This window comes from Symphodus melops (genome assembly GCF_947650265.1).
Source record: "Symphodus melops genome assembly, chromosome: 16".
Taxonomy (NCBI): Eukaryota; Metazoa; Chordata; class Actinopteri; order Labriformes; family Labridae; genus Symphodus; species Symphodus melops.
This window is the reverse complement of record NC_136706.1, coordinates 13,846,052-13,873,701: the sequence shown is the minus strand read 5'-3', so window position 1 is coordinate 13,873,701 and position 27,650 is coordinate 13,846,052. Positions and strand designations below refer to the sequence as shown.

Genomic DNA, 27,650 nt, shown 5'->3' with positions numbered 1-27,650 from the left:
AGAGCGCTGCTGGTTCAAATTGACTGAACTATCATTCGCAGCGACACAATGGAGGAGGGCACGGCTCAGACACACTGCTGAAAGACTTGTATGTACCTTCACACCGTGCAGCTCTATTCGGAACGGATACTACTTGGATAGCCTTGTTTTTCCTATCCAACTTTTTTTTTTTGCGAGGTTGCGTTCGGAAATTGAGTTGCATCACATACGAGGTATGTTAATTTTTATTTCTTTTGGATAGAATTAGGCCAAACTTTTTTTTTCTTTTTAAATCAAGCTTCATTGTAATGAAATAGTTTTTACTCTGCAATCTGAAAAACTGAAAATCGGATGAAACTATTATTCGGGTTAATAATAGGTCCTGCACGTATTTATAGGTGAATCACTCTTATTCTTTACAATAAGGTTTATTGCATGGTTATAGCAAACTATGTTTTCTAAACTGATCAGTTTTATTCAGATATTAGATCCACCACCTTGTGCTAACTCAAAGGCAGTTTTCATTGTTGTGTTTTATCATCCTTTATGATCTATTTTTTCCTCCTTGCTCCATTTGTTGTTGTTATTGTTTACCGCCCATGTGAGTTTATAAATAGCTTGGCTGTCAGACACAAACACAAGTTACTCACGAGCACCTGTGATGGGACTGTGGTTGCACAGCATGGCGTTTTCATAGTCAGCTTTTACTTTTACTGTGTTATGACTCAGTCAGAAACCCATAATGTGGAACAGGCATGGTGGCCTGGTGTGTTCGTGTGTTTTTGTGCGTGTGTGTGTGTGTGTGTGTGTGTGTGTGTGTGTGTGTGTGTGTGTGTGAGGGAGGATTGAACAGATTGTGCATGTGTCTGTGGGGGAAAGAAATAAAGAGAGAGCGAGAGAATGTGTGTGTTCTGGCCAAAACAGACTCTAAAAAAGCTTTGTTCCCTTCTCACACAAATAAAACAATAGTCCCTTAACTTGCTGAAATAATGGACTCAACTACCCCCTTCTTTGCAAACGAGTTAGACAGGATGCAAAAATGAAGACAAGATTAAATGTTTTATTATATTGTTCAATAATTAGTACAAATGCATATGCGAAGCACAGGCTTCTTCTACAGGTTCTAAACATTCAAATTGAGCTCCTTTCCAACTTTATGCTTATTTGATATTGTATAAAACCAGTCACTTTTATAGATCTGTGTGTGTGTGTGTGTGTGTGTGTGTGTGTGTGTGTGTGTGTGTGTGTGTGTGTGTTTGACAGGGAACCCCTTCACTCAAGCTTAGTTTGAGAATATGTCAGCAGTACAGGAGATAATGTGTCTTTATCCTTTTGTGACTCTAGGTTAATACTGTACTAGCCTACTAGATCATACAAGGGGCAGGTGTGTGCGCCTGCTTCATCCCTGTGTGTGCCCTGTGAGTGTGTAGAGCCTACACACAATGAAGCGCAAGCTTGAATGCAATGCACCTTTGAATAAGAGAAAAGGGCCGGACCCTCATATCTCTACAGTCAATCAGAGTCCGGTGCCTGTGTGTGGCTCTGTTTGCTTCTCTATCAGATTGCAGGTTTTTTCAACTGGTCAGCAGGTCTCTGAGTCTGGTGTTTTGACAACGGCGTGCAGGCCTTATCTGACCCGAACACTTACTCAAGCGTGAACAGAACAGTTTTGTATGAGCTCTGCACTGTTTTGTTGCTTGGTCAGGTGGTGATAATGATGATGATGATGATGATGACACGTTTGGTGTCAGATGGTCAGGTTTAGATGCAGATTCTGTAACTGTTTCTGCAATGAACGTTACCTTCACCTCCCTCAGTGAACGGGACCCTGTCCCATTCACATAGGTTTGATAAGGTCATCTAGTTTTAACTAATGGTCAAGGAAAGACAATCTCCTCCTCTCAGGAAGCAACAAATCAAAATCTGAGAACTCCTTCATCTGAACAGCAGTGAGAGGAAACCTTCTTCGACAGCAAAATGTACTGACTGACCAAAGTGAAATATTTCCCCTCCCTCACATTTTTTTGTTTTTCTTGTGTTTCTTAAAGTGCTCTGTGTAGGATACCAACCTTTCCCGTGCACGCTTTTCTATGTATGGTATCGTCGTGCTCTTTAAAGGGTTAACTCTTGTGCTTGTCAAACTGTTTAAGTCTGCAGTTTAGACCAAACCACAAGTAAATGACAGGACCACAGACTGGTCATTGACCTCAAGCGTTGTTATGGATAAAGCTGACTGGGAAGGGTTTCCCACAGACGAAGTTGCTCACTTGCTTACGGTGCAACTTATTAGTGTCAAAGTACACAAGGCGCATTGTGGAGCAGAGATAGCATTAGATTAGATCGGCCTTTAACTAGTAAAAATAGTTGAACTGATTGTCTTATCAGGTGCTTTCCTGCACCGCATGCAGCCCTTTACACAAGCTGGAACATTGGAAGGGTCTGGGCATCCATCAACACGGACTTCTGTTGGGTCAGATGTTCATTAGGGTAACTTAGCTTTAAATTAGGACATTTTATTTATTTAGATTGACCAAGTTAGCTACAGAGTGCCTGTGTGTGATTCACAGTAATGTTTCAGTCTACTACAGTGTAGCACATATTCCCAGTTAATCTTGCTCTTAATGAGACCTGCTGACGTTCCTCAGGTCAGTGAGCTTCAAGTGCAGCTTTATCTACTCATGTCAATATATGAGTTTCAATGTGCTCCTTTAGCACAGAGTCCTCTAACTTTATTGCACTTAGCAAATAAATGTGTGGCTTTATGGTACATTACTTAAGAGTGTGTGATGTCTGCCAGGTTAATAAGAGCTGGAACACCTCGCAGTACAATAAGACAGTATGCTGCAGTTGATTTGACTGATGTGAAAATGATCCCAGTCTCGGGTTTGTGCAGACGCAGGGCGTCATACGACCCCGACGATGGCAAGCAGGCTGTGTGAAAGCTGCTGTGTGCGTCTGATCTGCTGTGATCTGCTGTGGTCTCTTCCTGGGGGTCTTTGTTTGGTTGTTAAGGCCATGCCAGGATAGATAATACCTCTATTGTTGAAGACCGTCCCCTTGTTCTCCCCCCCCTTCCCCCCCCATTATAATCAGCCTCCGCAGAGCTGGGCGTATCTTATTTTTCAAACCACATTATGTGATCGAGAGAAGACAAAATATTCTGCGGGAGTGAGGTTGAAAGTTGTTTTTCTTCTTTGGAACAAAGTGGAGCAAAGTCTTAGGTCATCACTTCCCTGTTTATGTCACAGTCGAATACCAGCTCAGCATCGTACTCATTGAAACCACACAGTTGCCTCGTCTTTCATTAGCAGCTGGGACAAATTTCACTGGTGAACGTCTATGAGCAGATGGCATCAAAATTCAGACCTTTGATGAGCCCGTGCGTGCACAAACACTGCGTCTGTCTGTTCACATTGTTGGTACTCTTCTCATGTTACCACATACATCCACTTTGTAAAGCGGCACAAATTCAGAGTTTACAAACAAGAGACTATAAACAATTCTTTCAGGATGAAATTATGCTCCCAAACATCATCATTAAGTGGTGCACGGAGAGTCCAACCTATGATTTACCGAGGGTTACATTTCAGCCCTCCTGCATTTAAACCACAACTATTCCAAAAGGTCAACTTTTCAGGGATTCAGTCTGGAAAAACCCAGGACTGCTGTTGAAATTGTAGAATTGTTTTTTTTTTTTTTAACTTTGGGTTGGGTTGCTTTTCAGTGCAAACAGAACGTTTAAACAGAGGGCTGAAAAAAAAACTGCATTTACTCCAAACAGGAGTGCTCAGTCGAACTCTTATCTTCTACTAGCTTGACCAACAGAGCTGCACTTACTCAGATTCCATATTGTAATTTCAGGAAGGTAAAGTCCCTGTAATCTTCAAACTGAGTTAGAACAGAAGGCAGAGATCACAGAGTTCAGAAGACGGGCTGGCACTGCACCGGCTTACACTGGCATGACTCCAGGCGCTGTGCTATACAAGAGTGTGTGTGTGTGTGTGTGTGTGTGTGTGTCGCTCAAGCCATCATTTGTTTATGTGTGGCATGTGTGTGTGTGTTTGGATTATACCAGCATGGGGCTGGGCGCCATGGTGGACATGGGCGTGTATATGTGTGTGTGTGCAAGATGTTGGCTCTTGCAGACACTCCTCTGTCGGTGCTGTAATGGACAAACAAAAGTCTCCTGGATCCCTGCAGGGTTTGGATTTCTGGCACTGTGTATGTGCATGTGTATACATCGCTGTGTGGGGTAGGTGTGTTCATGGGTGTGTGTGTTTGTGTGTGTTTAAGGGCCTGATTTACGCTAGCATGTGTTTCCAAGACAGACAACAGTAGTGGGATAAAGATGGCTCCAGGGTTAAATGTGTCTTGTTGGTGATATGGGATCAGCTTTCCTACTTTTGATCCAATTATCTTCACCATTAACAGGGAAAAAAAAAAAAAAAAAAAAAAAACGTTGCTTTTGAGATCATCCATCTGTGAGCCTATTTATTTTCCTTATGCTGCCCAGTTGCCAAAAAAGATAGCTTGAAGAATGTGGCAAAAGAATAAATAAACGAGAGCGTGGGAGGAATCTGTTTTTCCAAAAGTCTATTTGTCAAGAAAAAAAGCAACAACAGATGAGTTAAAAGGAAAGTGAATTTCGCAGGGAGGTGTCTTTCAACAGCGCGTCAAACAGCGTAGGGGTAAAATTATGTGATTAACTGTAATTATTACTTCCACAGACACAGCTAAGTCTACGTTGTGGGATGGAGCTTGCACAAACAGATATTTTCACGTGTGAACGCAGCCAACACACAGTCGCGTAAAGAAAACAACAACACTCAGGAGACAGCTGAACAGATGAGGGACACTTGTTGAATATGACTTCGTATTAAAAACCCATAAGAGGTGTTAAGTTTGACTTTGATGGAAAATTCAGGAAGTAGTCACAGTGCCTCATAACTCTTCATTCACTCCCCTGCATTGGCTAGGATGGTTTGACAATCCCTTCATATGTACATGAACTTTAATAATAAACCTCTCTAGTAAAGATCTTTTTATCTCGTGAAATGTGTTTATGCTTCATTCTGTCATGAAAGAAGAAATCATAATATCAATAATATTAGCACATGCTTTCTTAATGGGAGAATATCATGGAAAATTGACTTCTTCAGGGTTTTTCAACATGTACAGTATTTGGGTAACCTGAGTTTCTACCGATCCATAACACCAACATGGAGTGTTCGGAGAGAGCTGGTTTATACACTGTCACAAACCTCCTCTGGTGCTTCATGCATGTTATATTTTGGTCAAAGCACAGCCCGTATGTTTGATTTAGACCACAGGGGACTTTTGGAAAAGGGGGATAATATGTCCTCTTAAAAGGCAACACGGGATCCAGTGTGGCTTTGTTTAAAGGGGACACACACTTTGTAACCAATGTCACACTAATGTGCAATGTTGCACATCCAGGAGTAAAACTGCTTCATTGCTGTTTTTATCTTTATTTTTTTTGCATTGTGAAATAAAAGGAATGAGAATTTAATCAACAGTGAGTCCTGATTTTCTCGTTAATAACTGTTGAGCATGTTTGATCATGTTGCCTACTCTTAACCACCTCTTGTGTCTTCCCTTCAGGTCATCATGCCTCCCACGACCCCGTATGCTGGAAAGTTCAGCTCCTGCGCTGCCTTTAGCAGCAACAACAACCATCCTCAGCCTCACAGCCCGTACCACAGCTGCACCGCACCGAAGCCCGCGAAGGAAAACCTCTACAACGGCGGCACCTACCCCTCAGCTGAAAACCCCTACGACGTACCCCAGCCTCACACTTCATACCGCAGCTCCTCTGTCTCCTCCGCGACAGCCAGGGAGCATCATTACAACAGTAGCTGCGCTGTCTCGGAGAACCCGTACACCGCACCGCAGCCTCACAGCCCGCGACAACACAGCACTTCCTGTCCTGGACGGGCCTACCGCCACACCAGCAGCAGCAGCAGCAGCGAGCAGTCTTGTCGTAATAACTCCGTGACAGGGAAGGGGCGAATTTACGGACGAGGAATCACTGCGAGCTATGGGGAGATGTGCTACCACGACAACAGTTTGGTTTCAGCATCCCTTGAGGCGCTGATCCAGCATCTGGTTCCAACAGTGGACTACTACCCTGATGTAAGCGCCGATAAATCTAAATGTTACTTTTTTTTTGTGGTTGAAAAAAGAGTTGTATGTTATCCACTCTTGCTGGGTTTTTTTTTTTCTTATAAAATGTATTTATTTTTTCTTCTCATCTTCAGAGGTCGTATGTATTCACCTTCCTGCTAAGTTCACGCCTCTTCCTGCACCCGTATGAGCTCATGACAAGGGTTTGCCACCTATGTGTGGAGCAGCAGCGGTCTGGAGACACCCTGCTGGATAAGGTGGGCAGAGTACCCACACATAGTACACACACACACACACACACACACACACGTGTAAACAAAGGTCTAAAAAAAAAAAATAGCTCACTCTCACCCACGCAAATTCACACCCACCTTAACACTGTGATACTGACTCACCCACAGACATGCACAAAAGGGTCTTTTTTTAGAGTAAATATTTATGGACTCTTTCATAAGCAAGAATCCCAAAGACATAGAAAAGGTTTCCAGTTGTCACAAGGGAAATAAAAATTAAGGGAGCTTGTTTATGGGAGTAATAAAAGAAACGTAGGGACAAATAAGCATTTTGTCTCTGAAAGATGAACACATTCAAGTCGCTGTTATTACAGAAAAGGTTACTCGGTTGAGGTTTTGTCTCAAGACGAAAATCCCTGTAAATGTTACTAAATTGTATAACTTCAACGAGGCTTGTGATGTTTTTCAGATCCGTTTCCGTGAGGTGGCTCCGAAGCTGGTGCAGCTGCTGACCGAGTGGACAGAGACGTTCCCTTACGACTTTAGGGACGAGAGGATGATGCGTTGCCTCAAGGACATGACGCACCATGTGGCCAGAGGGGATGAGGTTAGTGTCACATTTAATGCAGTTACTGTACATTTAAAACCCTGAAGAGGAAGGTTCTTGGCAAAGAAAAGAGGACAGGAGGTCTGTGATTTTTCAGTCTAAATCCATTGCACTTGGCTGACTCAAATGCCTCACACATATTGAGCTTGTGGATTGATCAGAGGTAGTAAAACTAGCCCAAAGAACTTAGTCCTAGTCTGCATATTTACCCCCATCATCTCTTTTTTTATGATCAAAACCTTTTGATTCGCCTTAGTTGAACATTGTGTGAAGTGCTGATTAGCAAATGCTCACACATTCATTTCGATTTTGGTTCCTGCTTCCTGAGTATCACAGCTGATCTGTTTATGTCACGCCCTCAGTACTCCTGGCGAGCCATGCAGCAGATGACGCAGCGTCTGATCAAACGCCTCTCTGCCCTGGGCCAGTATGAGGAGGCCGTTGCTGCGCTCAACGCTGTGGCACTGGAGCGGCCCGCCTCCCTGAAAGGCAAACAGGCCTCGGGACAGCGCAGTGATGTCATGAGCGTTTGTGATGACCCCTTCATTTTAGCCCAGCAGCTCACACACATTGAACTGGTAAGAAATTACATGTGCGGTGATTCTGCGTACGTGTCAACTGTAGGTGTTTGTCTGATATACAACTTCTCTTGCCATTTCGTCACTGTTTTACAGTCCCGTTTTATGAATCTGAACAGAGAAAACCTTTTACTGTGGTGCTGTAAAGGCATTACTTAAGAACCACTTATAGACATAAAGTTCAGCATCTAAATAGCCTTCTGTTCTATCATCATCTCATAAAACTGCTTCGTAAGATTACTTTTATCACAGCAGTAAATGTAGAAAGTTAATTAATTATAGCCTTTAATAGAAACTTAAAAAAGCTTTCAGTCATGTACAATTTCTGAAGAGCTATTTTTATCTTTATCACACTTTATCACATGCACATTTTTACTGGATGTCAGTGTTTTCATTCAACACTTTTTCATTGTTGTAATGACGCTTTGTGAAAGTTAAAGGGCTCATCTGTATATCTGTAGTTTGTCTGCTTCCCTCTTTTTGTTCTTTGTCTTTCACAATAAGAGTCTCTCTTTATCGTCACCTGTCCTAGTTGATCATCTTCAGATCATTAATACTATTGACCTGATATTGACCTTTTTGTCCTTTTTTCCTGCCTTCAGGACAGATTAAGTTTTATCGGCCCCGAGGAGTTCATCCAAACATTTGCCATGAAGGATCCTCTGGAGAACCATAAGGTACACTTCAGTTTGAAAACACAAATTGTAAAAAAAAAACAACAACAAAAAAAACCTTTTTGCGGTTTAAAGCTTACGTGGACACCGTTTTATTTTTTCTACAGAAGTTCAATATTGTAACTTCAATCACAGCCATGAAAGACTGTAAACTGGAACATTACCTCTTTAATAGAATGATTGGATTTCACCCCCCTTTGCAAGATTGCTATAAAAAGAGTGATTCAAGTCTAATTTTCCTTCAAGAGTGATTCAGTTTTATTGTCACATTTTAGTCAGCTTCAGCAGATTGGTGTATCTTACAGCTACAGTTTGTAGTATAAAGCTTTGAGCATGTATATCATCTGAAGAAGACTTCAAAATACACAGCTTGACCTGTATATAATTATCAACATCAAAGGAACGATATAGAAACCCCCCCAGATTACAGTCATCTGCAAGTCATTCTTTATTATTTTCATCTCAAGTGTCTTTCAGGTCTGCTTTAAGTGAAATTTGTGGTCTGCTCCAAGTCAAGCTAATTTTCTTTAGAAGCCACATGAAAGATCCTACAGGCAGATTTGGCAAAATTAGTGCAGCTTCTTTTTTTTTTTTTTTAATGTAGCTTTTGAAAATGCGTCAAAAACAGTATGAAAGAGCCGCTGTGCTTATGTCTAAGTGTATCTGAAGGGCTCTTTTCCTTTCTAAGTGGTCCTGTGAGTCACATGAACGGTCGCCCTTCAATCAGCACTGTTGAGAATAAGCTTTCAGCCGCTGTTCGCAGCCATACTACATCTCAGCCATCACCGGTGCAACATCACTTATATAAGACCCACTTTGAATAAAAGAGCGGTTGAGTCAGCCTAAGGGTTCCTGAAGGTTAGTGGGGAAGTTAGGAGTAGAGTGGGCTGCCGGTGTTGTGTAAGCAGTTAATAGAGCTATGAATCTTTGAGATTACATCATCACGGCCAAGTCAAGGTTATTTATATGACGCTTTTATAATACTTATTTATATAGAGGTTTCTTCTGGCAAACTGGTTCATCACTAAGTGTCAGACAGAAAACCAAAAGCAGATGTAAATGAGTTGAAAATAACAACAAACGCGTCACAGACTCCACTCAGCCGGTCCAAAGGTTGTGTGGGTGTGAGTGTCATCAGGAACCATTTGCAAAGGAAGGACAGGGTAACAGCAGTATGCTTCAATGTGTTGCTTTTATATTGAGCCATTAAAAAAAAATAGTATTTGATAGAAAATGATGCTGATGCCAAAATTAGTATTCACAAAACGACCACTTGTTTCTGTGGCCCATGTTCTGTATTTCAAGGTAGTACTTAAATTTTAGACACTTTCAAAATTACCCATTTGTATTCAGATCTTGGCATTGCCTCACGTCCTCAGCCCATAATATTTCCTTTTTCCCCATGTGGTTTACATCATATTTTAATGTTGACTTTTGTCTAAAAAACAAATTGAAGAAGTCAAACCGATAGATATTTAGATATGTATTATTTCTGCCGATCTGTAAGTGTTCTTATGATGTCATCTTCCCCTCTTTTTTTAAGGGTTTCTTCCGGAAGCGTAAGACCAGTAACCTGGAGGCCTACGTTAACTGGTTCAACAGACTGAGTTACCTGGTGGCCACCGAGATCTGCATGGTGCGTTGAATAGTTCAGAACTCTCCAAGTCTGCCTCTGTTTTGGTTTTGGTTTCCCTTTTCTTCCATTCGATATGCTTCAACATGCAGTTCAACTGAAACACTCAGGGTTTGATTAAAAAATGAGTTTGGACTTTCTAAGATATATGATATAACGCAAGACATTAAAGGAAGAATGTGCAACTTTTTAAACACAATTCAAGTGTATCCTATATCTCTCTGATTCATGACTGTCTACAATGAGCGAGAAGCGTGAGTCCCGCTAGCTGTGTTGATGTCGGAGCTGTGTTTGGACGGGGCAGCTGGTTCCTCCCCTTAAACCTGAGTCAATGACTAAAGAAAAGAAAAATAGCCTACTTACTGCTTATTTGAATTTCACGTGACTGTTTCTAGACCGCTGTCATATCATCTCAATTTACATGCAATATGAAGCTGTGAGCTAACTATGTAGCTAGCTATGTGCCAGCATTAGCTAGCTAATGCAACAACGTAGGCCACAGGCAGTTGCAGCTTGAGCAACTTGCGCCTAACGGTATTTAATTATGGTAGGTTCCATTTGAATGTTAGGAAAGGATGTTGGAGGTGTGTGGCTGTAGTTTTTTTAGGTTTTTGATTTATACTGGTGCTCAAGGGGGACATTCCTTAACAAAACAAAATGTTAAAAATAAGTTCAAAGAGAAAGATAGAAATATGACAATAGGAAAAAAATAATTGAATTGAAATAAAAAATATACTATAATTCCCGCAATTTAGTCAATCTCAAATTGAGCCTGAAGCATAAATAATAACTTTCTATATTGTGTGCCTAATTAAAAACAACAGAACATATTTCACACACATTTCATGGCATGGAATTAAGAAGCCTTTCATTCACTTCCTGTTGTGTAATCTTATTACAGCCAGTGAAGAAGAAGCACAGAGCACGGATCATCGAGTTCTTCATTGACGTGGCTCAGGAATGTTTCAACATCGGCAACTTCAACTCTCTCATGGCAATCATCAGTAAGTATTTAGCAGAAAACACACACAGAAGCTCACTTTTTGTCAAAAGAGGATTAAAAGAAGCCAACATGGTCCCTGTGTTTGAAGATAACACAGTGTGTTGTTTTGACCAGAAACCGAAAATCATATTCTCTTAAGTAAAGAAGAGATAGTGCTGTCTGGAGTTTAGCTGACATAAAACAGTTTGAGCAACAATAATTTGAGTTAGAGGATGCATGAGACAGTCCAGGCTGCTTGTTTTCTTGTGCCCTGGTGGATGCACTATTTAATCATTCCTCCTTTGTCTTTCAGCTGGCATGAACATGAGTCCTGTTGCCAGACTGAGAAAAACCTGGAGTAAAGTCAACACTGACAAGTTTGAAATCCTGGAGGTGAGAAAACTCATATACATTAGTTATTCAGTGATGCATATGTTTTCCACAAGATTTGATGTCCTAATTAGATTTTTGTTTTTTTAAATGTTTCTGTTCTAATTAAGATTCCTGGACTCGGTTGCCTTTATCTATCTTGTTGTGGTGATCAGCTTCTCCTCTGTCTGATTCTTTCAGCACCAGATGGACCCTTCAAGTAACTTCAGCAACTACCGCACTGCGCTGCGTGGTGCCACCCAGAGGTCTGAGACCGCACACAGCAGCCAGGAGAAGGTATGAGTTCACTCATGAAGGAGAAAAAAACAAAACAGAAAACACATAAATTCTCTTTCTGTGAGATGTCATTTTAAAATGGATTTTTTTGGTCTCTTTTCTACAGATTGTGATTCCTTTCTTCAGTCTGCTCATTAAAGACATCTACTTCCTGAATGAAGGTTGTGCCAGCAGGCTGGCTAATGGTCACATCAACTTTGAGGTCAGTCTAGTTTCACATCCATTATTTAAGTGAAGCAGGCTGAGCACCTTGGTTTCTGTGCTGTGAAATAACAACAATAGTCCCATCCAAACAGCAACATATGATCATTCACTGTGATTTGATGCTACACAGAAATTATTTACAGTGAGGGGTTGAAAGAGGCTTTCTTGTATGGTGTAATGATCCCCCCTTGTGGCAAAGAAGAGCATTACACATTACCTACATGTGATTTCCGATGGCATAGTGAGATGGCTACAATTAACTGTGCCATCTGTTGTGATGTTTGAATTCATCCTATTTGCGCATTACATAATTCATGTTGTCTATGTATTTTCTGAAGGCGCCAAAAAGATTCATTTGGTTAAAATGGTTATACTAGAGTCGTTTTTTGTTGTTGTGTCCAAACAGAAACTTTGGGAGCTTGCAAAGCAGGTGAGCGAGTTTCTGGTGTGGCGTCAAGTGGTTTGTCCATTTGACAGAGACCGTCGGATCCTCCAATGCCTCGTCACCACACCTGTCTTCACAGAAGACGGTTAGTATGCAATCTCCTTCCTGTTTATTTGATTGTATATTAATACTGATCTGTGCAGGCAGAGCTAATTAAACTAAGGTTCTGTTCTGTTTTATTGCTCCAGAGCTACATCTGGCCTCATATGAGAGTGAAGGACCTGAGAATCACATGGAGAAAGACAGTCGGAGGTCTCTTAGGTAGGTGAACATACATACCTGCACACTCTTTGTCGGTCACGTCATCTCAGTTGTTACAGATTAAAAATCAGCTATTAGCACGACACTGATTTTCTATCTTCTTTGTTACAGATCTTCCCTGCTTCATCGAGAGAACCGGTCATAAGAGAACGACAGAGAATGACAATCCTTTTTATTCTTCAGACTGTAAATAAATAAGGTGTTAAAAGTTACAGTTTTTTTCTAACGTATCTCATGAAATGGAACCTTTTTACACTCCAGTGTCCCCAAGTTAAAGGTGTGGGTCAAATATTGATCTACAGGATGACAAAGGCAGCTGAGCCCGTGTTCTCACAGATCAACAGAAGATTTCTGTGCTTTGAGCTCTTAATACTGTAAGCATGAACAACGCATAAATCAGATACTGATGAGAATCATCCAGTGCCAAAGGACCTCTTTATTGGATTAGTAATATAATCCTCTGCCTCGCAAGCATTCAGACATTTTTCCGATTGATTGCCAAGAAGATCTTGGATTACTGATTCAGATTCATCAGCGGTGCTTCTTTGACAGGAGCGACGTCCAAGGCACTGACAGGATTTCAAATGACTACAGAAGTTATAAAAAACAACAACTTTATGTCTCTACATGAAACAATTATAGACTGGTCTGCTTATATTACAACATTAGCACTGCTTCTTTTTGGGTATCCTGGCTAAGAAACCTCAGAGAGAGGAGAGAGCCACTCTCAAAGGAGGAGTGGATTGTCATTGATTTCTGCTATAGGTGACAAGCTAACAACTGCTTATAGAAGTGTTGTCTGCATTGTTGTCTTGTTGAGTGCATGCTTTTTATGCAAACACCTTGATCATAAGCTGCCCAACAACCTAGTTTAACTCCAAATTTCCTCTAACACTAATTTCCAGCTATCCCACAGGCATTTGAGACTTATCTCTATATTTTAAACTCATCATTCAAAAAAATACATCAGCTCCATATCAACAGATCATGTAAAAAAAAATCACAAGCTATGTGGCTCCAAACACATTTTGACATGTGCACTCTGACTGCCTTTTAGTGATGCAAGGTGATTTTGATATCCTGTTAATCATGCGAGCTAGTTTAAATGCACTTCAGTGGGTTTTTGTGTTTTTTAAAAATGAGATTTGGTGACTCCTATTGTTAGGTGTCTTTGCAAAACAGTATTACGTTGTATTTTGTATCAATGTGTTTTTATCTTTATTATCTCTTAAGTGTTACTTTGAGGTAATTTCTGATTGGCTGGCTCTGTTTTGGTAAGCTATTTTCTTAATGCTAAAGCAGATGTATGAGTTAAGTGTTTCTGGGTCTGAATGAAGTATCTTTGTGTATGTGCAGAAACCACAGGAACATCATCCTCTACCTTGTGAGGGTGCAAGTGTGATGTGATCCTCGAAATTCTGCCTTTTCTAAATAAATGTGATGCTATTTTTATGTTTTAAAAAAAGCTCATTTTATGTTTCGTTTTATAAGTGTTTTCCATGGAAGATTTTTTCAATCCTTTTCTTGTGTATCATTTGTGTAACCGGTCAGGGTACTTGTACTGAAGGTCTTTGTGTAAAGAGAATTATATTTTTTTCCCCCTGAAATAAACAAAATAACTCAATATTATCTCCTTTGATTTGATTTGAACTGATTTAGAAAACTAACAATATAAAAGTTACATTTCCTAATGCAGTAACAGCACCAGAAGATAAGGAAACACATTTATTTACAATACAAACAGAATCACAACATTTATGTTAGTAAAGAGAAAAGATGGTAAAAGAGCTGCACTTTATGTTTGAACTTCAATGGCTCTGATTCTGAACCCTCGTGAAGTTTATGCAGCGGCCCTGTAGATGAAAGAAGACACTGCAGTCACATACACACTTTTTTGCAGTAAGATACCAAACAGCAAGATCTAAAGCTTTACAAATGACATAATTCAGAACATGAGTGACATTCTGCTTATTCTGCAGATTGAAGTCTGCAGAATAAGCAGAATGTCTCATCCACTAATATAAAGCAACATGTTGACAATAAAGCATTTCTAATGTTAAGATTGCTTCCAAACTGTATGACCCCCCCCCCCCCTTAAATTCTTGGGCCATAAGTTCATAGTTATGAACCCCTCTAAAGCAGTATGAAAATCATAGTATCTATCAAAGGTGGTCCGAAACGTGCTTGAAAAGTCGTCAAGTTCAAATGTAAGCTTTCAATTAAAGCGCCGTCATCAACTAAATCTCAAAGGAACTGTACATAAAGATAAATCCCCACAGTGACATCAGTAAATATACAAACAAAGAAAATCCTAAAACATTGTATGGCCAGTTTCCATGACGCACAGTGTAAGCATTGAATTTGAACTGCTCTAACAAATGTGTTGAAGCATGCAAGCTATTGTCTGTTTTTTGGGTGGATAATAAGAGGGCAGCAGCTGGGCGGTTTTATTATCTGTAATTATCTAATCAAATCACCGTGGAGTCATGGGGGTTGATCTAGTTTCTAAACAATTTGAGTATGACACCCTAAGCCCATATTTCATTAAAGACCACTCCTTGGTGGCTGCAGATAGTCCAGCTGTAACATTGAGGATGTGTCGAGGGTTTGCCTTGTTTAATTTGGAGTCTATGAATTTTGGTGCCGATGTTACCTACCTTGTCCTGAGGTGTCGGCCTCATGATTGCCACTCTGTCGTATTGTCTCCTCAGTAATGCCAGCAATGCATCGAAACGCCCCTGAAGGTCACGTCAGGTCAGTTTGTTTCAAAAGAAACATAAGGAAAAAATACAAATAAACAACACTAAATGTGCAGATAATGGCATTTATTTGCCATGGGTTGCATGTTTATGAAAGTGTCCTTGTATGCAAAAAATGTTCATCTGATGTTGTATCAGTAATAGATTCAAAAGCAGTGCATTTTTCAGCCGATCATTTAGGCTATCGTCTTACCATAATGGGAGTGTACCATTTGGACTGTGGTGGGTGGTTGTAGACTGGAGGAGGTCGAGGTGGAGGTCGGAGTATGATAGGCTCCTCCACCTCTTCTGGTAAAGTGATCACAGCATTTTTGGCTTTCTCCAGCCGTGAGCCTTCCTCTGTGGACCCTTTCTGCCCCCAGCGCACCTACAGACCATGGGTACAAGGTACAGATGTCACTTACCCGGCTGGTAGTGGTAGCATTGCAGCCATAATGAAAGCAACACATATAACATGTTGGAGAGGTGTGATTGTCTTTCAAATACTAGAGGTTGGAAACATAAATGTAAAAAAAACTAGGAAGGGCACCACCAATGTGAAAATCTTGTCTATTTTTATGTTCATGTTTTTTGCTGACCTCCATGCGTTTGATTCCTCCTGGACCTCTGCCTCCATAGTATGAAGCATCTACTGTAGGCCATCTGTGTTGTGGTGAAAGTTCCTCCTCTTCTTCCTTTAAAACAACAAAAATAAATATGAATTATTATGAACTGGTGACAGAATCGACAGAATCGTGAAAAATCTTCAAAATATGAGAAATAAAATATGACACTGACTTACTGAATATACAGATCTCTGAGATCATTTTAATAAGCTGACATATTTGTAATTCAGGTTTGTACCAAACATTGACAATCTTTCTCTAAACTAAGATATAAATTAAAAAGTTAGATGTAAAAAGAGAAAAAAATGTTCTTTTGTATTTGATTTAATCATTTTTAAATCTTCACATCCTCCATTTTTTATGCATCTTTAAAGTAGGTGTAGTTGTGTAAGAAATGTAGTCAATGCCAAAGTGGCAGTATTTGGAAAACCCCAAACCTCATCCTCAAAATGTCCTTGAAAACCTGCTGCTTATGGAAGAAAAAAATTTGTTTGTGAAAGTGTGTGGTCTACTCACAATGACAGGAGGTGGAGGAGGTGGGCGCGAGGGGGGTGGGTCCCTTATGACCTGTAGAACACAATATGAAAAAGTATAACAGTCACTCGACACTGTCTGAGGACAAATGAAGGAGAGTGTATTGACTGGAGGCCTAACTCAAACAGTCACACATGTGGCCTTCTTCCGTGAACAATGGTTGTGAATTTTTGCTTCACCCTTTCAGACATACACAGACATGCAACGGCGAAACTCACCACAGTGCAGCAGAGAGGCCAAAACCACCAAAGTAAAGTTAGAACCAGTAACAGCAACAGAGCCAACAGCAGCCACAGCACCCAGGTCCCGTCTGACTGAATAAAATACAAACAACAATCAAGGACATGTGTTTTTATTTCTTGTGTTACCACTTAACATTACATTATGTGCAGCTTGTGAGGTGAGCAGGAAACATAGCATAACTAACTTTTGGTAGTATTGCTACTTACACATGTTGTGGCATAGATGGTGATGGGACTGGAGATGTAGGATTGTCCATTATTCAAGCTGACCAGCACTTCGATTGATCTGAACAAATTAACACAACAAGAAAACTTACACCCAACAACAACTAACATGTGCGGTTCACCAACATTTAGTGCGTTGGCAAAAAAAGTCTCTCTTCATTCTATATATTCTACCTCTTGTTAACAGTTTGATTACTCAGCCTCTTGATGATTTAAATGTTTAAACCTTTTCACTGTTTAGTGTGGGCTTTTAAATGAACTGACTTGATCCTGCTGTCAGTCCGGATCACCCTACGGTATCACACTACCTCTAAAAACCTTTATTGCATGTAATTATATATATCCAAGCAACATTTATGCATAAAGTTTGATTGTGTGTCTGTCTTTGTCATGGTGAACGAGGCTGTACAGTGTAAATCATAGCAGCCTGTTCTATTCATTGTTTACTATTTCATAGCTCCTGAAGTCTACATATTAAACCTTGACGCTGAACCACCTGAGGCATAGCAGTGTGTGAGTATGTGTGAATTTATTTCAAGCTCATTGAAATATTTGGGGACAATCAGAGCTTTTTGTAGGGACGTAACTATATACTGTAAAAAAAACAAAAAACTGTTACGATAAAACAGTTAAGGCCAACATGAAGGGAAACAGTTCACAATGTTGTAATATATGGGCTCCTGAACTAAAGATATTGGCATGTTTCCTAGTAACAGTTTCTATTTCTTATATTGACTCTCCACCATCATTCTCTCTGAGAAGAGGAAGTTAATGTTATTTAATTTTCATACTATTTGTTGACCAGATTTCCTTTGCTAACGTTATTGTTTGCATAATTTTTACATAGTTTGGTTCCAACTCTTGAGGTTGGAATGAACTTTGATTATTTCAGCTTTGTGCCTGGAGATGATCAAACTATGCACAAGTGTTCCAGGGAAGAGTGGGTGGAGCACAGTGGGGGAGACGTGATGACAAGTGAGAGGGGACAGATACAGAGAGAGAGAGAGAGAGAGAGAGAGAGAGAAACAGAAAGAGACAGGGCTGTTTGAAGTGGGTGAAGTTAAATAAGCTTTGGCTCGCGCTCTAAATGCCACAGAGATATTCTGGTCAGACTGGCTTCAGTTCATCCAACACTCCAAGCTGTTCGCAGATGGTTCTACTGTAAACATTGTTATGGTGACTCTCTTTGTTACACACCCAGCAGATTTCTAGTTCCTAAATTTAACCTGCTCTCGCTGCACAGGCACCAAGTAATGATCAGATAATAAGAATAAATATTAACAGATCATTTAAGTGTCTGCTTTTTGCAACAACAAAAAAAACAGTTTATTTTCCTGATTTGATACAATAGCTCACCACTTGGCCAATAATGCAAATTTATAAGCACGGGTTGAGCAGATGTTGTCAGAAAAATACCACAGTTGTAATATCATCAAATTATGTCATGCCAAATTTCGTGATATGGGTTCTTGTTTGCTTAGAGATGGCCTTGAATTAAATGTGTCTTTTAAACAAATTCACCGACTATGTTGAAAATTAATCTTCATCATAAGGATTTGAATGCACAACACAGTCCTGGACCAAGAATGTTATGTTACTACAAATCAGTGTCGAAACAACAGTGTTGGGGTGGGGTGGGGTTTACAAACTTAAAAGCCGATGTAAGGACGTTTGGTTTGTCGTTTGGCACGCTTTATGCTCTTTGCTGATCTTGATCTGCACATGTGTAGGTAGCCTATTTTGTTAATCCCAACACATCACTGCTTTCCTTTAATAGTCAAATGCATTACTCATGGATATTTGCTGCTGAAAATGTAAAAAAGAATGTCTTAAGCGTGCTGTAAATGGTCTCATCTCACACCTACCCAGTGGCAGCGGTTGCCAGCATTGGAAATTACAATGCAGAAAAAATTGACCTTCCTGCTTATAGTCTTTTTTGTTTTTGTAGGTCATAAAGAGGAATTAGTATCCCTGACATTCTTTTTCCCAAGAAGCAGATTTTTGGCCTTGAGAAGGAAACTTGTCCTAAAGCTCTTTTTTTTCTTTTCTTGCTTCCTGTTTGCAGTTTCACAAAGAGCTTGTGTGCATTTGTGTGAATGTGTGTTTGTCTTCACTTACTGTCCAACCTCATTTAGCACAGGAGCTGAACACAGCAGATAACCATCTCCAACTACGGTTGCCTTCTTTTCTGAGTAGCAACAGAAACAACCTGTTAGAAGCGTTTCTACTTTTAAATAATGGATTATCATGCAAAGACAAAAAGACAAACACTTCAAATAAACAAAAGACGCAAATCGTTCATTTGTCCTGTGTGCATGATCAAATGATGGATTTGATAAATAAAAAACTTTTAAATGTATTTTACAGTTTTGATGCTTGTGAAGTTCTTTCAGAATGCAAATACTTATTTTTTTTGCTTTCTTCCCTTTTAAGAAATACCGTATTGTATTAGTTACGTAAAAATGCAACAGATTAATAGAAAAGTACAAAATGAAAGATAAAAAAAACAAGCTGGGAAGAGGAAAACAAGTATACTAGAATGTTCTCTTCATGTCCTCTCACTGACACTGATCCCACCCCCTCTCCATCGATCTGTTAATAGACTAATGACGACGAGAACATCTCCGCCCTCCCCTCTACTCATTCTCATAATGTCTCCTCTGTTCTCCAGCTGAAGTCAATAAAAGCGGCCCCTGTTTGTTCCTGCACATCATGACTCGGACTTTCCACTTCATCAAACAGATCTGCACATGGTATCACATTTCACTCCATCAATGTTAAACATTTAACATTCCACTTAGATTCATCTTCAGTCTTCCATAAAAAGTCAGCTTCAGCCTCTGAAGTACAACAGTACAACATGAGCATGTTGAGTGTGTAAAGTGGGGGTTATTCACTGACCGTAAGTCTTGTCATTGACGGTCAGGGAGCAGAGTATGTTGTCCATCCTCTTGGATCCGCTGAAGCCACTGCCCCTCAGCACCACATTAAAAGACTCTGAAACATCAAGCACACAACTCACAAAACCATAACGCATCACAGAAGCAGATGCAGCACTCATTTAACAACGAATACATTTTTGCAATCTCCTCTGTAACTTTCAAACAACTCACAATGACTCTTCCAATGGTATTGCTTATTTTTTTCTTTTCATCCTTTTTTTTAAGCTTAAGCGGCTAAGGCTCAGTTTTTGTCTCTCAATCGGAAGGTTGAGGGTTTGATCCCCAACCCCTCTAGCAACAAGATACTGAACCTTTAATTGCTCCCACTGCTTCGTTAGCATAGTATGAATGCGTATAAAAGGGATTGGTCACTTTTATTTATTTGTTTATTTGCACCAAAAAAGACAGTTACACAAAAAAAAAAGAAAACATTAAACAAGAATAGTAAGTGCTGGAGATGGTAAAAAAAACTCAATATGGGCTTAAAAAAGGACATCACTAAGAAATATAGAAAATAAATCAACAACAACCATACTTATACCTACTTATGATGGTCTTCCTACTTAGCAACATCTGCCATCAGTGTGTGAGTGGGTCCGTGTGACATGAGATATAGTCTGACCAGTTTCTACCACTAGATATTTATTCCTGCTGGGGTTAAAGTTTATTTTGCACATCTGATTCACATTATATTTCGTGTCCCACCACAGAGTTGTTGAAACAAACTAACTTACCATTCACACAAACACTTGACGGCTCTATTGTAAAAACATCTGCACATGTTTGCTTCAGGATCTGTGTAAAGATAGAAAAAAACAAAAACGGCACCAGTTAAGGGTTGTTAGTCTGAAATCCCTCCGTGGTCTAATAAGTGTTCAAGTGTGTTGTCATGGCATGTGACCTCACAGAGTTGACGACGTCTTTGAGAGCATGAAAACCAGACAGCACAGGGAAGACCTGGTCCGTGCCGTCTGCTATTTCAGCAAGCTGTGACAGAAATGAAACAAAACTTTAGTTTTTTTTTTAACCCCTAAAATTCATTTTATTTTAAGCAGTTTTTATTCATCAGTTCCTTTGTCAGGGACAAAAACATGGAGACATTGTTACATCTAATGAAAGCGCAACCAATGCAATGCTTATAGGACTTCTAGCCATAGATAATTTGTACTTTACAGTACACTAAACATATTGCTATATCTGTCTGGGAGGTCTTCTGCTTGCTGAAGCCCAGTGTTTATGTAAACTGACAGGAAAAGTCAGTTTGAAGAGGTGAAAGATCTGGCCAGCTGGTGAAAGCTTTCATCCCCTGCTTTAATGATAACAGAACAGGAAGTTTGTCTGGCATTATCTAATTAGAGGCTGACGTAATTATTTCCTTGTCAGGCTGCAAAGTACGCTGGGTCAGTAGCTGGGCACTAGTACACTTGAACTGGTTGGCTACTGAAAACTGTTCTTGAGAGGAATTATGCAATTTGAAGGCATTATAGATCTGCTCATTCATTCTTCTTATGAAGACTAAGTGTCACATTGAGATCATTTGATTTAATGAAAATACAATAAAAACTTAATAACACTCACATATGATGGATTCAGTGTGGATGTTGTGCAACAATAAATGCCACTTCAACTGAAGCCTTGGTGTTTTATACTTCTCTCCAAATTTTTTTTTTGTACAAAGGATCAGGGAAGATACAACACTGCAAACACTGGTGTTTTATGATTTGTTTTTCCATATTGTTTTTCATTCATCAGGTCACACAGCAGAGGATATTTGGGTTCATTCTTATTCAACATGCAAAAACAACTCTGTGGAGGCTTCATACTTACTGGGTTCACTCAAAACAAACACAACACTCCCTTCCGATAACCTGATCTCTCCACAGGAAACAAAATCAAAGTCTCTCTTGGGGGATGTAGAAATCCAACCAAAATATATATTTGCATTCTCTGTTTTTACTGAAACCACATTTACCATAAACCACAAATATAAATCCATGTCAGCTGCTTGCTGCTCTGTCCGTAGGAGGTTTAAGAGAAGCTCCATCAGACAGAGCCATGAGGTCAAGGTGGGTTAAAAAATCTGTGCCAAAGACACAGTGATACCAGTGCTGACCACAGCCGTACACACACAGACACACACAGAAAGTCAACTAAAATCCAGAGAGTAAACAACAGGCAGTATCCGTTACAAAGAGAAGAGAGAGAAGTGTTCTTTCTCACAGGGTCGCTGAAAGTAAAGGGATAAGAGGTAAGAACAAATAAATAAATGGAGCCCTCCTACCTGTTTGTGGTCAAAGTCCATGACTCCAACACAGTACACTCTGGCTCCAAAGCCTCTGGCTGTGTCAGCCTGGGAAGAACAGCACAAAGCCCTGATTACTTTGAAGCTTTCGCTAACTTACAGCGGAAGCATCTTAAGTGTATCAAAAATGTGTAATTGGTCAATTAAGTGGTTTATATCTTTAGAGCGTGTTTGTCAAATCCTAAAGTTAAAGCTTGACCTTTTCTAAATCGTACTATGAGGTATTGAAACGTGTTTTTTTGTTGTTGTCTTCCATACATCAGCTAAATCAACAGCATGGTACAAAAAATAAACATGGACAATTTTTAATTTTTCTTGATTAAAGTTAAAAAAAAAAAAAAGCCAACATGTGGAAATCAAGGTGCACCAATAATGAACAAAATCCCCGAAATAAATGTAAAACTTTTTTTGACAGATGAGCATTTTCAATTAGCTTGTACTTGAGCTACAAAAATATAATTACAACCACTGGCTTTCTTTAAAGATAAACACTTTTTGTGGTTAACTCACAGTTAAAGATATAGTCTTACTAACCCCCACCATTACAATAATTCTGTGTTGACAGTGGTTAGGTGTTTGTTTGATACCTCCTGCACACTCAGCTCAAAGGGAAAGACCTCCAGCTTGCCATCAGTCAAAACAATGATGATGGTGGATGAGGGGGAAGTTTGTGCCTTCATCTGCTCGGACACCTGGCCAAAATGTAATATCACTAGCATCAGAGCACAGCGCAGTCCAAAACATTCATGCCATACACTGTAAACCACAGCAGGAAATGTCTCTTAATGGGTGTACTTACTGCCTTCATGCCTTCATGCATGTACGTTTCACCCGCTGGTTGGATTTGGCTCAGCTTCTTCAAGCCCTCGTCTATCTTAGTCCTGCAAAGCCAGATCACAAAACACAGCCAACACACTGACAATAAAGGCTTTTAAGAACTTGGTTTCTATGTTAACTGGTCATTATTGATTAAAAAAAAACAAATTATCTATCAGTGAGAAACTGCAGGAGAAGAGCAGGGTGGGGTGGGTTAGGACACTGGGGAGAAGAAAAGAGGAAAAAAGAAAGAGATATAGAGAGTGGGAGTTTTAGAGGAAGACTTGAGGACCGTACCTGTCTCCAGTGAGTGGTAGTATTACAACAGCTCTGGCTGAAAATACAATGTAGGAAACCTTCATTCTGGGACTGAAACACACAGAAAAACAACTGAGTGAAACTACATGTGCACACAAAACAACATCTGAATACTTGTATTGTAAAATTTAGAGAGATTGTTTCCATGTATTTTAGCAAATGATATACATACAGTATATTGTATAGTGTATGTACATTATATGTATAGTATATTTTTCTAATCTGCTTGATCCTGAGCATGCTGCACTCTGGCGAGAAATACACACAAGCACAAACAGGATCCCCATGGATAAACACTAAGGGAGATTTGCATCAAGAGCTGTCGGAGTGAGAGGGCTGCACAAAGGAGAGCATTTCCAAGAGTTGGGTTTTCGATGCCTTGCTCAAGGGCACCTCAGTGGTTCTCATTCAGCTACTTGAACTGCCGATTCCCCAGTTCTCAACCCATGTTTATGCAGACTAATGTGACAATACATGATTATATTACTTTTGGGCAGATGTAGGTGCCTTGACAACAGTCTCATAGTTATATCTGTTTATTTTGCTCTATATCCAGTTGTGCTGCTGTGTCAAACATCTGGTTATATGTTAACTTGTCTTTTTTTTTCACTTGTGATTTCAAGTTGAACTATTCTAAAAAAGAGAGAGAGAGATGACAATATAAGTGTGACACAATGAAAGATGATACAACATGGCATGATATATACACATAGACACAAAACTGTAACAGACATAATATAACATTGATATAACATATAAAATGCAATCTGTTAACAACAAGTGTACAGTTTTGAGAAGCCAAAATAAGTAATATCATGACTACACTGTTCCTAATGTCATTAACACGACAAAGTTATAACTGTGTATGACCATGACCATGTTACCTGGCATAAATAAACGCAAAATATGAAATGACAAACCAATTTATCAAGCAATGAAATCCATCAAATCTGTGTTTATTGAATCAAAATCCCAGGTTTATAACATAAAAGGACTTGAACCCCAATCCCCATCACTGCTTTCTCCCCGCTCAACACTTTAGGCTGTCAAGAAATAGAAAACTGTCTGTTGTGGTTAGCACCACCCTCAACATCTGGCTGGAAAAAAATGTCTCTCTCATCTTTATCAAGCCCTGATTAAACCTAAGGATACCACACAGCCTCTGCACCCAGAGAGAATTTGGAACAGTTGGTGGCACAGTTGATGTCTGCATGCCCAAAATAAACATGGCCTACTTTTCAACTTACTATTACTGTTTGCACTATAATTTTAAGACCTAGAACTACTCCTCATTCTTTAAATAGTCGACTTTCATTAGTTTAATTTCTGCTGTATGCCCTCAGTTCAGCCTTAATGTGCCTTGTGGTCTTTTCACTGGCTTTTAAACAGTGTCTTGTAAAGTTCGGTTTTTATCCAGATTTTCTGACATTAGCACAATGAAATATGAAGATAGGGAGAGAAAGAAGAGAGGAACAGGAGGAAGATGAGGAGAATAACCATCCTGATATTTGCAATACATATGACAACCAGCTTACCTGACAAACCTGTTAGTGAGCTGCTCCACAAACCCATAGATCTCCTCCCAGTGTCCCGACACGCTGCCAGACCTGCAGAAACCAGGAGCGATGAAGAACACTGAACAAAACAAGGTTTATCGAAATACCACCAAAGCATTTATGACACAGGACAAAACAAGTATAGGACATCAGGGAAATGTTAATAATGCTTTAAACAACCCTAGGTTATTTGAAAAGCAGAACCTTTACAGTCAGTGCATGGCATGGATCAGGCTTTGGTTTAACCAGAACAGAAGCTAAAGCAAAGCTAAAGCAAGTGAAACATTTAAGAAATATTAAGATTCATGCAGCAGTCTGGTTTGAAGAAAGATATTTTAAAACTTTCTTACAGCCAACAAGGTCAATCCAACACATCATACACATCAAATGTGTGTTGCACAAAATGTCAGAGGTTTTCTTTTTTTTTAAATTATTATTTCTTAAATAAAATCTCTTAAATCATTTATTCTCACTTCAAAACATCAGCGAACTGTAGCAGGATATTAACGTCAACTTTAGTCAAGTATACACCTGAAATACTGACGTCCAGAAAAGAAATGATTAAAATAAACATTACATTTGCAGTGAAGCAGCAGAGAGAGCAACCGGAAAACTAAACACTGCCATACATGGAGAGGACTGAGCCAATGTCTCCGCAAAAGGTAACACATATTAGATCATTGGATCAGTATGTTCTCTTTCCCACTGCCATAATTCATCCTCTTACCTGTCTAAAACAAAATAAATATCAAATGCTCCATCGCAGGAAGCGTCTTCAACGTCATGCGGCGAGGAATTCGCACAAGCTATAAGAACAAGTAGGGATATGCAGCATGTACATATCTGATCCATGATCCTTGCCATTCCCTACATATTATCTTTTAAGTTTGTTTAGAAATCAGTTGAAGCAACTGAGTCCATCATCCTCAGTGCATCATCCCGATGGTTCACATGTTGCATCAGTGTGGAGGGGAGTTCATGTGGGCTTTGACAGGACGCTGAGAATGAAATGAACGGGGCAGGGCGCACAGCTGCTGCTGCACAACACCGTCAAGCTCACACACACAACTTCCCTCAGGGTTCTTCAGAATAAACTATACACATAAACTATTACACGGCTATTCAACTATGTACAATGACTGATGCAAAAAAAAAAAAAACTACAGCAACAACACATAGACCTATGTAATTGTGAAAATGTATCACGCGTTAAATACAACCGGGCTACAAATACACATAAATGGCAATTCAGTACAATTTGTTTTTATCATTACTGCAAGTAAAGTCCCCAATTTATAGTCCACATTCAGGACTAAGTAAATTAATATAAACACGGAAAAATAAAGTGCAAATCCATGAAGTTAAATTCAAATAATGCTAGGCTTTTATAAGTTCCAAATAGGCCCTTGGGAACAAAAGCTCATCTATAAAGCCTAATTAATGGTATATTGTCAAATATAAAAAAGAAAACACAACACAAAATTGTTAAATTATCTATTATCTCCGACATAGATAGCCTACTTTATCTTACTTTTATTCTGAAAGGTATTAGTCTTCCCTTGTCATTTCGGACTTCGAGTTTCCAGAACAGTTGAAATAAATAGTGACACCAAAATCACAAACATACACAAATGCTCCGGATCAATACATATAATCAGTTAGACTCACAACTTCCTGTTTTTTTTTTTGTTTTGTTTGTTTTTCCAAACAGAATTAGGGCACACGAGACATTTAACTGAAACTAAAAAAGAAAAAAAGAAAAACCTTTCCTTTTGGTACAATGAAATAGTAAATGTTTTGAGGGGTGTCTTAAAAATACTCCTCTGTTAATAATTATTCGGTAGCATATCATAATACGATCATGACATTAATAATTCTCCAAATAACACATTTGGTGTCTTTCCTTTTATTTTAATCTGTTACAGATGTATAACAGAAATGAGTTCACTAACACAACGCTCTTGATTTGAATGATTTGCTACCTTGTATGGGCGTAATCCAAAATGTGATTACCAAACAACTGAAACTGAACCTGCTGCTTTATCTCCAGGGAAGACATGCCACAGTGGTTAAACATCCTTTTGTATTCCTCATCAGCAGAAAAGTGGCCATGTCACAAACTCTCAAATGCAAATCATAAATCTAAGTTGAGGGAAAATTAAAAGGAGTTCTTTGGTTGGGTAGCACCATAATTATAATTGTGTTGTGTTTGCAGAGCTGTGGATTCACAGTAAGTTTAATTTAAACTTTTAAGGAGGATGAAGTCATGACAGTAAACAATCCAAATAATTACATTCCACTGTCACTGTGTAAGCGTATTTGGACCTTACTTTCTATCCAAATAAATTTAAAAAGAAATGTGAAAAAATTACTCAAGTAAAAACCAGCAGAAGGAAAACCTACCTTGTTATCATGAAACCTATTTTAAAAAGGAAACATACAGTCAGACAGCATCAAATGACTAAATATATAAATGCAATATTCAGTCTTGGACAGATTTTAATAATAAATAATAATAATAATAATTTCACAACTTAAATCATCCAAACTTTGAGCTTGTCGAAGACAAAAAAAACAACAACAACAAACAAAGGGAGCAGGAAGTTGAAGGCTTGATACCTCAACATTAATGAATACCTGCTTGTCAAACAGAAAACTGTCTGTCTTTACAGGCTAAAGGCACTTATGGCAGAAAGGGTGATGCACTGCTTCGAGCTTGAGGGAAACACAATACAGTCTTTGTTTCTTCACACTGCTGATCAGGAAGCGTTTGTGACCGCAGTCAGTCCATCCTTCAAATCAGACAGACTTGTTTATGGTGTGACCACAGGCCTGGGTTATTAAATTAAAAGCTGATATAATCCTAGTGAACAATCCTTATTGTAATTTACTGTAGAAAAAGGGTGTGGTTTTAATTCTAGTTTTGTGATACACTGAGCCCAGCT

At 39.4% G+C, this 27,650-nt stretch overlaps 2 protein-coding genes across 2 annotated transcripts; one reads left to right on the top strand and one right to left on the bottom strand.

Moving 5' to 3' along the window:
* On the top strand, window positions 1-14,035 carry LOC306837473 (ras-GEF domain-containing family member 1B-B-like). The gene is made up of 14 exons (XM_079365172.1): window positions 1-212; window positions 5,602-6,132; window positions 6,258-6,380; window positions 6,826-6,963; window positions 7,326-7,541; window positions 8,144-8,218; window positions 9,759-9,851; window positions 10,750-10,852; window positions 11,144-11,223; window positions 11,401-11,496; window positions 11,603-11,698; window positions 12,107-12,230; window positions 12,334-12,406; window positions 12,518-14,035. Exons 2-14 carry the CDS (start codon window positions 5,608-5,610, stop codon window positions 12,549-12,551), a joined length of 1,776 nt encoding a protein of 591 aa, XP_079221298.1. The 5' UTR covers window positions 1-212; window positions 5,602-5,607; the 3' UTR covers window positions 12,552-14,035.
* Window positions 13,624-25,768, bottom strand: antxr2b (ANTXR cell adhesion molecule 2b). The gene is made up of 17 exons (XM_079365176.1): window positions 25,433-25,768; window positions 24,685-24,756; window positions 23,129-23,200; window positions 22,815-22,896; window positions 22,603-22,707; window positions 21,995-22,063; window positions 20,620-20,700; window positions 20,448-20,508; window positions 19,673-19,768; window positions 18,890-18,959; window positions 16,754-16,832; window positions 16,523-16,618; window positions 16,287-16,337; window positions 15,744-15,839; window positions 15,359-15,532; window positions 15,064-15,144; window positions 13,624-14,259 (listed from the first exon to the last, which is right to left on the bottom strand). The coding sequence occupies exons 1-17, from the start codon at window positions 25,567-25,569 to the stop codon at window positions 14,215-14,217; spliced, it is 1,467 nt and encodes a 488-aa protein (XP_079221302.1). The 5' UTR covers window positions 25,570-25,768; the 3' UTR covers window positions 13,624-14,214.
* Between the last annotated feature and the right edge of the window lie 1,882 nt (window positions 25,769-27,650).

What these genes read in the sequence shown, in the direction of transcription:
- antxr2b (XM_079365176.1), bottom strand. Translation starts at nt 25,569, where the DNA reads ATGGCAAGGATCATGGATCAGATATGTACATGCTGCATATCCCTACTT. An exon ending in TGCATGAAGGCATGAAGGCA is followed by an intron (nt 22,708 to 22,814) that starts GTAAGTACACCC and finishes CATTTTGGCCAG; the next exon opens with GTGTCCGAGCAGATGAAGGC. An exon ending in GAGGAATCAAACGCATGGAG is followed by an intron (nt 15,533 to 15,743) that starts GTCAGCAAAAAA and finishes CATGGTCTGTAG; the next exon opens with GTGCGCTGGGGGCAGAAAGG.
- LOC306837473 (XM_079365172.1), top strand. Translation starts at nt 5,608, where the DNA reads ATGCCTCCCACGACCCCGTATGCTGGAAAGTTCAGCTCCTGCGCTGCC. An exon ending in AGCTCACACACATTGAACTG is followed by an intron (nt 7,542 to 8,143) that starts GTAAGAAATTAC and finishes TCCTGCCTTCAG; the next exon opens with GACAGATTAAGTTTTATCGG. An exon ending in GACAGTCGGAGGTCTCTTAG is followed by an intron (nt 12,407 to 12,517) that starts GTAGGTGAACAT and finishes TCTTTGTTACAG; the next exon opens with ATCTTCCCTGCTTCATCGAG.